Below are 17441 nucleotides of genomic sequence, written 5' to 3'. Positions count from 1 at the left end.
TGTTTTTCCTCACCCTGTGCCCGTATCTCTGCTGCAATGGCGTTCCGTGCCTCGGCCGCCCGCTCCAGCAGCTCGCTGGTGCTCAGCTTAGCAGCGTCTCCGCGGGAGAGCTGACGTCGTGCACGAATGCCAGCGATGGTGGCCTCGGCGTCATCATCATGCAGACTGGCCGGCTGCTGGGGACTGCTGGACCCGGTGCTGGGGCTGGGCGTCGTACCCACTGGCGAGTCGCCGCCTCCAGACTCCGCCTCATTGGACACGATGTCCAGGTCCAAGTCCAGAGATCGGGAGGCCTTGTGGTAGTTGCGCTTTCGCTCGTACTCCAGATCCGTCGGCTTCTCGTTGAGGGAGCTCAGCGAGCCCAGCGAGGAGCGTTTCTTGTTCAGAGCCTTCACAATCAGCGACTCGGAGCGGGTGACGACCAGCACCACCTCCGGACGGGGTGTCTGAGGAGAAAACAATTGGTGAGCTTCTGAATTATCTGAATTATCCGGCTATGGACTCACCTTGAGCACGCTGATCGATTCCCGATGCGTCAGGCCCCGCATGCTCATCCCATTTACGGCCAGGATGCGGTCTCCCTTCTTCAGGCGTCCATCCTTGGCCGCTGGCGTGTTGCTCAGGATCTTGTGTATCTGTGTGCAGGAGGGAGAGGGAAAAAGGCCCATTACTACTCGCTACTCCTGATCCTCTGCTAAAGACGCCACTACTCACCGTTATCTCCTTAGCCTCGTAGTCGGAGCCACCGGCCAGGGTGATGCCAATGCTGCTCTCCGGGTTATCTCTTTGCAGGACAATGATGAAGGCCTCGGGGCTCTTCAGCGGCGGATCGGCCTCCTCCACAATCTGCTGCACGTCCTGGGCCGTGATCAGGCTCTGGTTGCTGCCCAGCGAGGAGAAGCTGCCGAACTCCGTCGCCGTCTCCTGGGTGGTGCTGACGTTCTGTGTGGTGGAGCTCACGCCGGAGGAGCTCGAGGCCAGCGAGTCGAGCGAGGAGAAGCGTTCGTGGTGTGGCTTCGCTGCGGCCACCGCTGGGTGCAGTGGCGTGTGCATCTTGTGGAGTGTCGGGGCCTGGACCGCGGCTGCCGCTGCACTCCTCTCGAACTTTTCGCGCAGTTCGGCTGTGGTCTGCGACTTGGGCGCCTCCCGCTTCGGCTCATAGGCCCGCTGCAGGGACAAGGGCGCGGAGACGGGCTTTGCCTGAACCTGCACCGGCATCTGGAGCGACTTCGGCTTGGCCTGCTGGCTGGGATCGGCCTTGAAGCTGGCCTTGCGCTCCTCGTCGATGAACATGGCACTGATCTTCGCCGGCGTGTCCGAGCGCCGGCTGCTGTCGTCCGTGTCCGAGGTCAGCTCCACGTAGGCGGCCACGTTGATCAGCTTGTCCACCACCAGCTGTTTGCCCAGCTGCTGCTGCTGGAGCTGCATCTGGTGCATCTGCTGCTTGTAGCTGGAGACGGGCTTCATGCGGCGCCCGGCCAGGGTGCAGACCTCGCCATCGGTGCTGTCGTTGTCCTCCTCCTGGCCGCGGTTCTTCGCGTTCCGGCACTTGGCCGAGGCCAGGATGCTCTTCCTGTTTGAGAGGGCCACTGGGTCGCCGCTGCCGCTACCGTTCACCTGGCTCTTGAGCACCCGCCGGGTCAGATCGAGAGCCGGTGTGCTGCCCAGGGAGCTGCAGCTGGCCTGGGAGCCCGCCGAGGAGCCCGACGTCAGGGTGGAGGTGTTGGAGCTGGCTATCGAAGTGTTTGTCTCCGAGCTGAGGGTTCGGGTGAGGGCAAACTTCTCGGGGGGCGTCGCCACCCGGGCCGTGCTGGAGAACACCGAGTCCGTGTCGCTCTCCTGGTCGGGCGGGGGCAGCGCCGGAGGCGGTGCCATCAGCCTGCAGATGGGATGGACAGTGGCAGTGATGCTGGTGGGGGTGGGTGTCAGAGGGGCACACAGGGAGGTGCGCGGCGGCTTGGCCGGCGGCTGGGACAGCTGCTGCTCCAGCGGACGCCGCTGGACAGTGGAGAAGATGCTGCGGTAGGCGCTGCTGCCTATGCTGTTTATGGCGAGGCCTCCATTGGTGCGGGAGCGGGTCTCGCCCAGGCCGCTGTCGGTGCTGTCCTCCCCGCTGGCCGCCTTCACCTGGCTCTTGATCTCTGGGAGGTCGAGGATGGGCTCCAGCAGCTGCGGCCTCTCCGGGATGACTAGGCCCCTCAACTTGGACAAGCTGCGGCGGCGCTGCTCCAGGATGTTGGTGATGGCCGCCTTCCGGTTGGCCGCCTCGCCCTCGCCGGAGAAGCTTATCCTGCGCTCCACCGCCGCGGCGGAGGCCGAGTAGGAGCCGCCGTGCGTCCTGCGCGGCAGCGAGGCGTAATTGGAGGCGTAACTGTAGCTGGGATTGGGGCTGGGACTGGGATTGGGCGTGTGCAGCGAGTACATGGAGTCGGCCACGTGCAGCTGGGGCAGCTGCTTGGCCAGCTGGTACTGGCGCTGCACGTCGTTCAGGTTCTCCACGCTCATTGCGCGCGTCTTCAGGGAGGGCGCCGGAGTGGAGGAGCAGGTGTCCAGCAGGTTCTCGCTGCTCCTGTTCAGCGGCTTCCGCGAGAAGGTGGAGACAGCGGCCGGCATGGTCATGGTCATGGTCGGGGTTGCTGCCGGAATCGCGTCCAGCTCGTTGTTGGAGGAGAACATGGCGATCTTGTCGCGCACGGACTTCTCCGACTTCTCGTCCTTGCGCCAGTCACTGGGCTTTCGCGGGGCGCTCGCACTAAGAGAGCGCTGGTAGTCCCGTCCCAGGCTGGGCGGCGTCTTCGTCTCTGTGGCGTCTCTGGAGCGGGCATCCTCCACGTTTATTACCAGATCCTGGCGGTACACCTTCCTGGGCACTGTCGGCGGTGGCCCCGTTTTTGGCAGCGGCGGTGCTCCGGTCGCCTCCTCCTGGCTGCTGCTGCCGTTGTTGTTGTTGTTGTTGTTGTTATGCTCGAAGGAGAGCTCTGCCTTGGCCTTGAGCAGCGCAGGGTGTGTGTGTGGGTGTGGGTGCATGTGTGATGGATGCATGATCAGAGGTTCGCTGAAGTTCGGGGGGAACTCATGGCCGTCGGGCGGCAGGCGGGAGTAGGTGGGCGGCGAGGCGTAGCTCAGGTACTCCTGCCCCACCAGCTGCTTTGTTGTCGCCTGCAGTTGGTGCGTGGCTGTCGTTGTGGTTGTGCTGTGTGTGGCTGTGGCTGTTACTGTTGCTGAGGCGCTGCTCAGCAGCTCCATTTTGTTGGCGCCCTTCGTTATAGTTCCAGTTCCGGTTCCTACTGCGCCTGCTCCTGCACCTGCACCTGCTTCTGCTTCTGCTGGCGTCTTCTTCTTCTGATTGATGATCGTTGTCGTTGGGATGTTGCTGCTGCTGCTGCTGCTGCTGATGTTGTTGTGGCTGTTAAGGGTACCAAGATCTGCAAGGGATTGGTAGAGCGGGAAAAAGGTTTTGGTTAGCAACACAAAAACATACACAAGGATCAACAAATGATGTGGATGGATGGTAGCAGCATTTGGGATTGGATTAGGAATTGCTATGATGGGTCAAGCGATAACCAAGGAAGGTGACTGAGGAGCGACATGAATGTTAGATTGCTTTGGGAGGGCGGGGGGTTACATTCGCTACATTTCAGAGATAATATGAGTTGGAGTAGTATGCTGTGGGATAAGTGAAAGAGAAGAAACGACATGAAAGTGAGTAATATTTATAATCTTCTCCAAAATGCCATTTCCATTGGCCGAAAATATCATTTGGGTAATGCGTCAATTAGTTTTCGGGAGAGAGATCTCTTACAAAACGCAAATAACTATCCATCCCAGCGTGCGGGGGAAACTTTCGCTCCACCAAACCTCCCAAATAGTTGTCATTATGCGCTAACACCGGAACAAAAGCGAATCTTGTGGATACCACTCGTAGTCGTATCTCATCTCTCTGCCACACGGAGCAATTAAAAACCTCAGCAGCAGCAACAGCAACAGCTAAGGCAACGGCAACGGCAACAATAGCAATGACGGGCAAGAGGGAAAAATTTGTTACATTTTGTGGTTGACAGAAGCGTTTCATTTCGTTTCGTTTCGTTTCGAAAGAGAAGGTCCGCAGATTTGGCCAAAATACAAAACAAATTACATTATTGGCCAAAACAAAAAGGTTTCTTTCCCAACAAGCGAAAGTAGCGAAAGAACCACCCGGCCAGACGCCCTCAAGCGGAGAGTTGACAAAAACCTCTGGTCAAGGCATGCGAGTTTTAGCATTAGCATTATTCTCCCTTTCTTCGGTTTCTTTCATTTTCTTTTGGTTTCTTGCGGTCTCTGTTGGTCTCTGCTGGTCTCTTTTGGGGTCAATTCTTGGGGGAGTTTCGTTTGCCAATTTCTATATAAATTATTTATGATTATAAATTTCGCAAAACGTTTCCAGTGTCAGGCACTAAATGTGAAATCCATGGCTTGACTCCATGGATCTCCAATTGAACTCTTCCAAAAATTAGTTCCCCAGTTTGGGAGGTCGGACACCACCCACTCCCAGAAGAGTTCCTCTTTGGACATGTAACAATTTGCATAATTAATTAAGCAAAAGTCCAAAAAAACAAAAACCAAAACGACTAAAAACAAGACTAAATTTCATTAAGCCGAAAAACCGCTGCGTGGATTTTTTCCCTCTCGTTCAGCAAAAACACACAAAATGTTAATGAACTTTTGCAAATGTAAACGACGCAAAAAACGCTCAAGGGGAGGGAGAGGAGAAGAGTGGGGCACAGAGTAAAGAAGAATTGTTTCATGAAATGAAACGCTGCAAAAAACCATGTTTGCATGTGCCGAAAGGTAGCAAAGCAAAAAGAGAGGTAAGTGTTGTGATGGCAGAAAGCAAGCCGAAGAAGTGCGTGAAAAATTGCGAAATGTAAAGTCAAGGGCCTAAGAAAAAACTTTGACCTTACTGAAGAGAGGAAGAGGCGGAGCTGAGCGGCAGAAGGTTATAGAATTCGTCATGAAATTTCCTACAAACATACATATGCACATGTATGTACATATGTACATAAGTAACCGATGAGAGACCCTTAAAAATGTGTGTACAAATGGGGATCCACAATTTCTTCATATCTCCACGGACATCCAGACCGCTCGACTTCACCATATACAGAAAATATCTATTAAATCATCGAAATATTTGCTCAATGAGCCACCCCATCAGTGGACACGTATTCGACTGCGAGTGCTACCAGTACATACATACATATATCCCTCCCTTCCTCCGACTTAGTCAGCTTTCGGCCACTAGACTACGTCACCGTCGATCGATCGATGACGTCTGCCGTGCCCACCATTTATTACTCATATTTCTCACCATTTTTGGCCCCCCTCCCCACAATACAATATATGGGATCGAGCTAAACAGAAACTCCATAATAATTGTAATTATTTATCGGACAAATCTTTCTGTTCCCCAGGGTCTAATTAATCAAATTAGGCAAGAAATTTCAGTCTCTCGCAACTTTGTGGAAGAGTGTTGGGTGTCTGGCGATCAATCTTCGAGTGGCAAGTGTAACATGAGGAGGATCCGTGGCATTTATGAATATTTGAGTTTGAATAATCCAAAACTAGTTGGTTATCGGATGTACTACGAGTACTCTTTGCGGCGGAGGTTAAAGATCGGCATATTCTCGTAATTTAATGCTTAATTTGTTATTTATTTTTTCAATTCCCCAGATCTTTCACATTAGCAACCTGCTGGGAGATGATCTCTGGCCGGGTCAGCCCGCTCCAGAGTCTGAGAGAGATTCGAATTAATTGTAATTTTCAGGGGGTCTTCGACTTCGCAGGGGGCTGTGTGCTGTGTGAAAGGTTGTTGATACGGTACTTCAATAATGAGTGTTGCCAATTTTAGGTCGGACCACAAGAGATTTCGTAATGATTTCATCGCTGAAACTGTATCGACTTTTCACTTATTCTATGGAATATCTGAATCTATCTGAATCATCCACATCTTGTGATGAACATCAGTCGCGACTGAATGCGGTTTCCCTCTTATCGAATGACACACGATTTCCTCGCCTTCCTCATTAAATTTGCACTTTATGATGTTAATTCACTTAAAAATAAACAAATTTAGCAATTTCCATTCACTCAATAAACTTTTGGCGTCGTAAAATCAGCTGTTCGTTAGTGCTGCAACAAATCATCGATGAGACATCGATGTACATATCGATTCGGAGTACTTTTATGAAATTACTATTCCGGTTATCGAAAGTCGCGAAAAATTGCCAAATTGCCAGCAAAGAGTTGAGAAAAGCGCAGCATGTTTGTGTAATTCACCTTTATTTGCTCTCATCAGATCAACCTATGTAAGTATGCTTTTCCGATTCACAATCAATCGAATCCCTAAGCTGGAAAACACTCTTGAAAGAAGCATCAATCAAGTTGGCAATACCATTCAATACCATTTAATACTAGCTACTTGATTGTTTAAGTACAGCTTCAGTCTCCTCTGCTCCAAGCGTTCCCTTCAGTTGTTCCAAGCATTTCCGCGACACAAAACAGAACCAGAGCCATGACAAAGTGTCGTCTTTAATTGGAAGTGAAACCAAAGCTTCAGAAGAAGACTCGGAAGCAGACAAAGAATCAGAAGCCGCCTTCAGAGCACATTAATACTCGTACACTAAATAGCCCTCCAATGTCAAGTTCTTTGGAAAAAGAAAGAGCCCGTGTCCGAGTCTCAGCGCATAACTGCAGTTTTGCCCGACTAATAACTTCCGCTATGCGCCGAAGCTCCCAGAGCGCCACCTACAGCTCAGTTGATAATTATAAATGGGGCTCTTTTCCTGTTGCATCGGAAGGTTCCCACAGCAACAGGCCACAGCCTCTCAGACCAGACCCGATGAAAATCCTGTAACAAATTGCTCGCATTTAGCGAACAAAGTGCTGGCTTCTCTCCTCTCTCTCTCGCTCTCTCTCTGGTCGTCCTCTTTGGTGGGAAAAATCTGTGAAAACGATGTGGCGCGCTCCCTTCTCTGTCGCTAGTCCAGAGAAGCTGTTGCTCGGCGTGCCTAAATAATTGAAATTAATATTTTCTGTTGAATTTGTATGCTTTTCAACAATTTCTTTAAAATGAGAACATTTCATCGGGCTGCCTTTTTTTCACACTCCACTCTGCCATCGCGTCTCGTCGGTGTTCTCTTTGACGTTGGAAAGGGAAGGAAGAGGAAGGTTAAGGCCGGAGACTGAAGCTGCAAGAGGAGAGAAATATGCGTAGATTGGTCGGTATCCCGCACACTTTTTTCTACTTGGGCAGCCAGCAGCAGCCCCATTCTGCGGTACCTTCTCCGCGGTTGGTTTCGTGGATGCTTCCAATCCACAGCAATTTTTCCCAAGTGCAAGGGGGGAGCGCGAGCGGGAGCAGAAGCCAGTGGGGAAGGAGAGACCAGAGAGACCCAACTAGCGAGCCTCGCATATTTCTTTTTAATTATTTTATTAAAGTCTCTTCTCGTATTGTAAATAATGTGCAATTATTTAAAGTGTTTTCGATGCTGAAATGATGGATAGACGGATGGGTTGGTGGTCTGCCTGGAGGGGGTCTATAAGGGGTGCTGGTTGGTACTCCCTGTCAATTTTGTTTTTCAATACCACATAATAATGATGTTATTGGTCACACAGCCAGGCAAGGACAGACAGAGCGGAGAGAAAGTGCGACAAAATTAAACTAAAGTTTAAGTTCACCTTGAATGGTCTCCTCTTTTTCCCTCTCTCACTCTTTCTTATCCACCGTCTTGTCACAGCTGGCTCCCAGATCCATTCAAATTGCTTTGTCATAAGACAGGGATAGAAGTGGAGATGCAAGAAGGAAGAAGGCAAAGCGGAATGCAGGGACAACAGCTGCTCGTTCAGGTTGTGTGCTAGAGCGGGAAGGACAGACATCAACAACTAAGCAGCAGCGAACATACGGTTTATATGCGTAGAATGGATAACAGCAAGCAGGATCAGAGAGTAGTCGAATGGCCAGGCACCCAGTACTTGCAATCATATGTGGTATCCGTCGCCTCCTTGCACATTTATGCAACTTTGTGCTGGTTATGGGGCACATAAAGAGAGAAGTGCGCAAGCTATTTCTTTATTAAATAAAGAGTAGCAACAACACATCGGTTGGCACGCGGATGGGTGGGGGGGACAAGCTGGCAGAAACCGCACTGTGCTGCTGCTTCTGCTTCTGCCTCTGCTTATTCCTTCTCCTTCTCTTCTCTTTATTTCACATCTCTCCCTTTTCGCACCTTGCTGCCGTTTTGCATTTAATGTGTCATGCTACGATGCATAGCCTCCCCCTTCCCCTCCACCACTCCATCACCATCTGCTGCTGCTGTTGCATATGTTGCAGTTGTTGCATCTTCTGTTGCTGCTGTCGTTATGTGGCAAGCGCCAAGTGTTGCCAGCAATAAGCAGCACTGAAGGCAGAAGAGCTGGAAAAACTGCTCTTATGCATATCATATGGCCAGAGCAGGAAAATGTGCTGCCAAGAAAAATGTGCGCTTAAATTGCACCTGAGAGCGTGAGGAAGAGAGGCTCAAGGTGGTATAGCGAGACAGAGAGAGAGAGAGAGAGAGATGCAGTGTGTGCCGTTGCATAAATATCGAGCTAAAGTGCCACAGAGCCAGGCCTCCAGTGGTGGGGGGTGGGTAGCATTCACTGTCTGAGGTCGGATCGCAGCTGCCACACACGTTGCACACACACACACAGCCAAGCCGCCGGGGACTGCTTTCGAGGAGTTTGCGGCAAACTTGACTTAAACGCATTTTTTGTTGTTTCTTCATTACGCGAAGAGGTGCGTGAGAGGGGATTGGGCAGGGTTGAGTGGGAGGGAACCAGAAAGGGGCTACGGCTACGCAGTATATTCGAAACTCGGCAATACTTGAGATAAGTAGAGAAGTACATGGAATAATCCGGACGGAATGGAGTAATTATGTTCTTCCTGATTTCATGAAAATCTAATCCATCTGTTTATAACAGTTACTTTTGATCTATTTTCATCCAAGGAACAGTGCAGTGCTGTACTAGAATAAAATAGATTTCCAATCCTGAATTGGAACCTGGTATCTTCTCATGGAGTCCGAATCACAAATATGATGCAACAGATTTAAATACATCCGGAACCTAACGATTCCAGGAAACTCACTAAACTTTTTCCCAGCGCTTCCCCCACGAAAAGCTTCATTGGGCCATTTCTCTGGAAATATACCATCGGCAATCTTAAAAAAAGCCACAAAAAATGCATTCCCCCATAAATTAATTCCACACTTTTATGCGTATAAACAAATAAATCTTTTTGCAGTTAAAAGGTAATCTAAAAAAACACAGGAACAAAAAAACAAATTAAAATAATACCAAGAAATTACGGAAGCAACAAATTGGCTTCAGCAAAGATTTTGGTTTCTGTTTCTGGGCTTTAATTTTTTAAGTGTGACATTTGTGGAGCCCCAAACTGCTCTTTGGTGCTGTGATGGTTACCTAACATCGGATCGGACTAAAGCTTCAGTTGGTTTTGTTTTTTATGATGGAGATGATGAGTGGGTACTTTTAATAACTCCCAACTGGCATGGCATCATCCACTCGAACAGAACAGAGCAGAGCCTACAAATGCTTTGAATACGAGAGCATGTCAAGAACCGTAGCAGAACGGAGCGGAATCGACGCATTGCGTCGCGTCGCATCGCGTCTCGTCTTGTCGGCAAGGAGAACTTTGATCTTGACGATCCGAGTTTTACTCGTAATTTGTGTGTTTTGGCATTTCAGATATGCTGGAAATGCAATCGGAACAATTAAATGTTTTGCAAAAGCAAAGGAATGGCCAGCATGGGTTAATTACTTATGCCCCAGTCGCAGTCGCAGTCGCAGTCGCTGTCGCAGTCGGGACAGAACGCTGTGGAGGGAGGGGTGGGCTAAGAGAAAGGCACGCTCCGGTGCACATTTTAAGTGGCCGCAGAAGAAGTGGAAGATGAAAAGGTTCAAAACTATTAAAAGTGTTTCTGTTTCTTGTTCTGTTCTCTCCCCCAAAGTGCACTCGATTGTGGCTTGAACTGCCACCTGTCGGAGGTCTGGGCTCTCTGGGGTGTGATCTTTATCGAGGGGCAGAGCAGAGCAGAGCCAGAGCCTCGCGTCACCTGAAGCTCGTCTGGCAGTTCTGAGGATTTCCATTCGAGTGAGTTTTGGATACGCTGGATGCGAACATTTTCCAAAAGCGAACCCAAAGACGAGACTCATCCATTGTGATGCGAGTGCGATTGTTTTCTTATCAATTAAAGCGTGACCTTTGTTGTGGTTTTATCTTTATCGGTTTTATCGCCAGGGAATTAGTTCGGCCAGACTTTGAAGACCCAAGCGCTTCTCCCAAACGTTTTCTCTGCCCTGTGTGGCTGTGCGACTGAGCTGCCTTTATGGTCTAATTAGTTGGAGAAATCTTGCAACTGCTTCTTCTGTGGGATTCAACCTCGAGTGCGGGGTTCATTTCTGGGACGATGACAGCGAGCGCTGCTGGCCAATAAATTGAACGCTATCTCTGGGGCAGATAATGGTTATGACTCTATAACAATATCAATTAGGTAATCGGGGGAGAAATATCTATGAGCTTCTCTTTCTGACTTTGGGACCGAGGCAACAACCAGCCAGCCACCTCAAACTGAGTCAGAAATTGCTTTTGGCTTCTCGAACAATAAATATTATCAAGTACAATTGAGTGTACAGCAGTTGTTCCTCTTTTATTGGTATCCCAGTCCCATCCCTCGCACGCAGCTGTCGACAGGTGTCCGAAATATTTATGTACCTTTCGATTTATTCAAGTGTCAGCTGCTGACACTCCGATGGCTTTGAATTCGTATCTTTTCTTGTGATTGTAATTGTAACAAAGAAGGCAAAGTGTTCATTATCAAGAGCGGGAAGTAAGCTCTGCCAGAGCTCGTAAATGTACCTGATGGATACAGAGAGTGTCACTCAGAGACGGCACAAGTGTTAAGGTCGTATTGGAGGTCTTGCCCCCACCCCAGAAAATATGATAACAAGAGCAAAATTACACAAAAACCAAACAGATTGCCAATAAATCCGGAAATAACTATTCTAGATCCTATCTACCCTGATAGTCCTCAATCCGTCCTTCGATTCGCATTAAAATATACCACCGTTTGGCCCAAATATTTGCACATCAGGTACATACAATACGAGTATCCATACATAGTACATATATGAAAGTATATCATGTCCAGACCTTTGAAGTGATACCGATACCGTTACGGTTAGCTCTTTAAAAATGCCAAGCACAAAATGCCCCAGAAAAATAAATGCAAAAGTTGTATAAGAAGAGCCAAAGACAAAAAAAACAAAAAAAAAACGTAAAGAAAACCTTATAAAACCATCTCAATCGGATCGTTTTTTTGGTATTTGGGTTTGGTATTTCCTTTTCCTCTCGCTCTCTCGCTTATCCACTCTCTTTCCCCCTTTTGTCAACGAAATTCTCTTTAATGCGAATTTTGCAATTTTCGTTGACATTTGCAAATTCTTGTCACAAAATGTAAAAAAATAAAACAAAACTGAAATCCAAAAAGTGTTGTTTTAAGCGAATTTCAACTATTTGACGCGGCCTCTTTTTGGGTTTGCTTCAATTTGGATTTTATTGCCGGACTGCTGGGGTTGCATATAAAGAAGGGGCGAGCCCCCAGCCCCGTCCCTGTCCATGTACCTGTCACTACCACTGTCCACTTTTGTTTGGGCCAAAAAGTGAATGAAAGCTGGCAGCAGACACGCAGCCAAGTGGGTAAGCGAGTCAAGTGTTTATGGTGCATTTTATATTCGCGCATATACTGCATTTGACACAGCAAATCGCATCAAATATTTATGATAATTCTCCACTCCGCTCCGCTCCGCCCTTCCATTCCCTTTCCATGTCCCACTCGAGTAAGCGAAGTCCATTCGAATTCGAATTCGAATGAAAGTAGTTCAATTTGCTGTCAAAATGTGTGTTTGTCCATGGCATACAAATTGTCCGTTGAAGAACTTTTACTCGGCGCAGATGGAAATGTGTCACAAATGAGGGGAAAAAGAAAAGGTGAAAAACGGGGGTGGGAGAGGGATAGGGAAAGGGAAGAGGGGCCAAATGATCACTATAGAATGACATGGCGAATTGCCGGCCTCTCTTGGAGGTGTCTGGCCAAGTGAGAAAGGTTGAGGTTGTGTTCGTCATCATCACAGAGAAAATTGGAGTAAAAGCAAGTTAGTTGCCCGTTGAGAAATAGGGGGAAATTTCCGACAAAGACAAATTAAATATACGGAAATGAAGGGGTAATTTTAGCTGAAGAATCATAGGCGAACTCCAGTAATAATATTCTCATGTGTGAGTTGTATTAGTTACCAAATCACTCAACAATAGAAAGAACCATCGCTTTAAAGGATACTCGGGGTTATTTATTTATGTTCTACCTATCGTTTTATACTCTTCTTGCGTCTTCCTTGACTGTGTGTTTCCACTTGCATCCACTTGCATTGTACATTCGCGATGATCTCGTAATTTACTGCCAGAAAGCTCTCCTTTCTCAACAGCTTATCTCTCACTTTACTTGCCTTTCTCTCTAGATGTTGATCCGCTTTGAGCACTTTCGTTTTTGCATCAACTCCAAAGACATGCTACGCGTGTGTTTAAGAATTTTTGTGAAAATATTTAAACAGTTTGCTTTCTGTTTGCCCTCTTCTGGGATTACGAGTACTATTTTATTTTATCTTTGTTTATGGGCCATGGCAATATGTACATACATATGTATGTGTTTGCCCCGCGTCTTGGGCTGGCATTTAACGGTGATCAATTTTGCAACTGTCGGAGGGGTGGCGGGGTTTGTTATGTTAATTTGTTGTATTATGTGTGTGTTTCAAAGAAATTTCACTTTTGCTAAACCAGCAATCATAAACAGCAGCAATTTGCATTGCAGAAACAAAAAGACGACGAGAAATGCCTGCAATTAATTGTTGCGCTCGAATGCGCGCTCAAAAGTGAAACGGAAATGCCCGAAAAATGAAAATCAGAAACACAAAATACACAAAATACACGAAAATTAACTGTTAACAGTTTGCAAATTGCAATTAATTCAACGTTCGATTTCGATTTGAGCGTTACGTTGCATTAATTATGACGAAACGTGAATGAACTTTCTGCGGCCACAGCAACAGTTATAATTTCACACACACAACACATGCTCGCGCACAGAACGAAACTCACTTCACGGTCACACACTGCGCTCAGAGTCGGCAGATGGATGCAGTGCAGCGTGGGAGCGGGAGCGGGAGCGGGAGAGCAACACAAAGTCAAGTTTACAATGAGCGCCACAATGCGCTCTGCGATCTGCTCCCGAAAAACCGTTGTGAACGCGACGAGCTTCGAAATTGAATTGAACGCGAGGGCTAGCTTGAGACGTCTGCGCAGCGAAGCACAGCACAGCACAGAGCCGAAGCGGCCCGATCCGATCGCTCGGCCTACACCTCGCAAGTTACCTGACGAGCAGCTGATCAACCGGCAGAGACGGCCACTGCGACTGCGACGCTGACAGGGGGCTTAACCGTAGCAGTGGCAGCGCTGCTTGCAATTCTCTTGCTGCTCTTCTTGCTCGTCGTAGTTGTGAGAGGCTTTTTGATTGTCTGGGCGTCGGGCGAGGCGATGATTATCAGCAGTTCAACTTCATTATGAGCAGCATGTGTCCCTCAGAGTCCCCCTCACCCCTTGTGATCGCATTTACGAACTGATGACAAATTTTCGATAAGAATTTTTTGGAAAATCTCATTTAATTAATTTAAATGGGGAAATGGGGGAAGAGAGAAGAGATGGTAAGCCGATATGCCAGCGAAGAATTGGGAGAGAGCTGGAGCGCCAGTGAACTTCGTACTTTGTTACAATTGATGACTGCCAGGCGGCGTTTCAAAGTGTTATTTATGGGCGGACAAATGTCGAAACAATCAGAAAAATATTTGCATTTGCGCCCCTTTGGCGTATTTAAATGAATTTACGACTTAAATATATATTATGAATTCTTTGTTCCCCCTCTTATTTATGTAACGAACGATTCACTCAATTGTTTTGTTTTTTTCTGAAAATGGGTGGGCTAGAAAATCGGGGGGAACAATGACCTTGCACAGAATAAGATGGCGGTATACGTTTTGTGGAAAGTGTCCCTAAAAATGCTATATCGCACGTTGACCTTGAGACGAATGCGACAGGCCAAGCCATTCCCCAATACATACGCACATATGTATGTATTCCCCGGATGGTCTCACGTAACTGAAGGGAAACCCAATCGATTAGCAGCGGAAACCAATCCACGATCTATAATGTGTTCATCTTATTCTTTCGCTTTCAAATGACTAATCCCAGATATTCGGGCAGCTATCAGCCCCATTACCATTGCCACTTCCATTTCCCTTGCTATTTATAAAAGATATTTCTCCTCCCTTCCATTTTTCTCCCCATTTTATTGCCCAAATCAAGCCAGAAAATTGCCAACCGTTTGTAATTTTAATCCAAGTTCGTGTGGCTTTTATTCCTATTCTCAGCCTGTCTCTCACGTTGTCTATGAAATTCTAGATATTGTTCAAAGTGGCCGACCCAACGGACTTTAAGTGCCAAAAAAGCAACAAAATGGAAATAAAAAAACTCTCCAATTGCTTTTGCTTTTGGAGGTGTTTCATGTTGTTTTGGACACGCTCCACGGTCTCTTTTTCGTTGTGGTAATTTTTTTTAATTTGATGATTAATCGATAACCGACGCGTCGGGGGCCATTGTACCGCCCGACCACCGATTGCCGACCGCCGACCGCCGGGCACAAACACTGAGAAACAACAATCAAAAAGATCCACAAAAACCTCAAACTCGTGGTGATTGCATGTGATTAGAATTTTTAATAAGCCCTCTCCCAAGTCTCCATCTTCGAGAGAGCCTCTCAAGCCTGGTCTGCCCATACAAAATTCTCGGATAAAGATCTCTTACTTGATGGAGATGACGATCATGATGCTGTTGCCTGGTTGGGGGCCAATTTTCACCCGCTATAGGAAGCAGAAAAACCGAAAGTGCAGCAAACTTTCACTTGGGCTTGAATTCCTAGAGAATATTGCATAACAGCAACAGCCCATTGAGTGATTCACGACCTTTGTGGAATCGGAATCATCAAGAAGACGGAAAACTTTCTTTATTTCCCACCATGAGAAACTCTTCCCCAGAGAACCATTCCATTTCCATTTTCATTCCAATTGTCATTTATCATTTGAAATATTTTTTCTGTATGTTTTTCATTTTCATTTGATTTTGTGATTGACGCTCTGTTTCCCCCTCACCCGATCCCTGGAATAGAAACCGAGTGCGGTCCATCAGTAAGCGGCTTCCTCTCTTTCCCCGGTTTGAGAGCCACTTTGGCTAATGAAACAAATGTGTGAAAATACAAAACAGCTGCACAAAGTATTTCCCATACTAGCATTAGACCTTGGGCCCATTTTTGTTCGTGAACATTTCGCACAATACGCCCGCCCGCCCAATAAAGAGGCGGAAGTCGATGGCGGAGGAGACACTCGAACATTCATTCAATCAACTACAAATCTGGCGCCAGAGCAGCGCCTGGCAAAACAAATCAATCAAATATCGGCAAATGGTAAACATTGCAAAATGTGTCGCATGCCCATGCCCTGTCCTGTCCCTCTTGCTACCCTCCGCTCACCCGGATTCCCAACGAATCGCGAATGATATGCAAAACTTTTGTCGGCACAAAAATCATTTGACATGCGATATTATGCGGGGAAGCACCCACTCCCGTTGAACCCGTGAACATTTGCTTAGAGCAGTAAAACATTCGCCGGAACTTCTGTCTAAGTGTATTAGCAAAGTTTTCAGTCCAGATTAAGTTGATTACAGCAGCCCCACAGACGGTAGCCCATCGAAACTCTGGCGATAATGGAGCAATACTTGCCAAACTAATTGGACAACTTCCCTAAATGGGATTTTACAAGAGGGTTTACAAGAGAAACTTAATCGAATGGCGACTGCAGCTATCTATTCCGTCGTTGCATTTCCCCCCATTAACGAGGCTGCATCGAATATGATTTCATTTGCACCTTGATTTCTGCTCAGGCGGCGATCAAAGTCACCGGGTAAAGTGGGGCAGGAGAGTGGATCGAATGGTAGCACAATGACCACATTAACCCCCAAAGCCCCGCACTAACAACGCTGCACTTGACAGTTGCTGGCGAATTTATTGTTTTGATATTTAAATAAAGCAAACCCAAATAAGGAATCCAATCCCCAACGTGGACAATCACTTGCCCGAAAAGAAATAGAAATATATTTGCTCATTAAGAGCGGAGACCGTCTGGGGTGGGAGCAATGCGTTGAGGAGCTGGCTCTTTATAGCCTAGATTCGAGGCATTAGATTTCCATTTCCATAGCCCCCAATAAACATAAACAATCCATTCGATGGGTCTATAAACATCAATTGAAAAGTACTATAAACTTTAATTTCATAGACGAGGTTTTCGCAAAGTTTACGAGGATCTCAGAACCCAAAGAGAGACATTAAACCCATAGAAATATTAATAAATTTTGCACACAAAAGCCAGCATAAATTTCAATCAGTTGGATCGCCTTTTAAAATATTGTATCATTAAAAATAATAAAATTCAATTTTTTCTGCGTTTGCGGCCCAAAAGGCCCGAAGGGGGTGCAATAAAAACAAACAAAACAATAACAGCATAAACAATAAACATAAATTAGCGAGGAAATATTCGCAGTACTCCAGCAGAGGGTGCTGGTGCTCTCGACTGGGTCGGAGGTTGGCAGGAACGGAACGAGCCAAGTTCTGTAAGTCGAGGAAACTTTACCGAATGCACTTTTATCAGAGGGTTGTGCATTATTCTAGCATATTTTCTAATGATTTGAAGAGTATATTTAGCTTCGGTTGGTCTGTGCTTCCCCCGCTTAATTTGACCTTTACAGTGAAGCCTGGCAACAGAAGTTGACCAAGTTCACATGGCTGTGATTCTGGCTTGGAGATCATGTATTAGAAAGTAAACAAAACTGGATTTAGGCTATGGGCGAGGGCGTAGCCGTGGCTAGGACACACCTAAAAGACAACACATTTGCCAGAAGGGGAGGGGCAGTGCCGTGGCTGGGCCCTCAGTCTTGGGCTGGGTTTCGTTGGGACCTTTTTGGCAATTCTTTTTGGCCAACAAGTGGCATTTGTTGTTGCCTGTTGCTTGTTTTTGATTGTTTTTTTCTTTCTCGTTTTGTTTTTAATTAATTTGACTTGTCTTTTGGGGGAATTTTTTTGACTGCTCCCCCCTGCAGCAGTCTATCCTTATAGCCATTTTCTTTAATTAGTCGGAACATGTTTCTTTCGATTCGGTTTTGATGCATTTGACATTTTGGCGGTGCAGAGATTGGA

General features: G+C 47.3%; 1 protein-coding gene across 1 annotated transcript in view; it reads right to left on the bottom strand.

Moving 5' to 3' along the window:
* LOC111066705 (serine-rich adhesin for platelets) overlaps window positions 1-17441 on the bottom strand; it is a 95965-nt gene that overhangs the window by 1092 nt on the left and 77432 nt on the right. The window contains 3 exon segments of the mRNA XM_022355512.2: window positions 14-446; window positions 507-635; window positions 715-3425. Of these exon segments, the coding sequence (XP_022211204.2) occupies window positions 14-446; window positions 507-635; window positions 715-3425 (3273 nt within the window).

This window comes from Drosophila obscura, unplaced genomic scaffold (assembly GCF_018151105.1).
Source record: "Drosophila obscura isolate BZ-5 IFL unplaced genomic scaffold, ASM1815110v1 contig_189, whole genome shotgun sequence".
Classification (NCBI taxonomy): domain Eukaryota; kingdom Metazoa; phylum Arthropoda; class Insecta; order Diptera; family Drosophilidae; genus Drosophila; species Drosophila obscura.
This window is presented reverse-complemented; position numbering and strand designations above follow the sequence as displayed.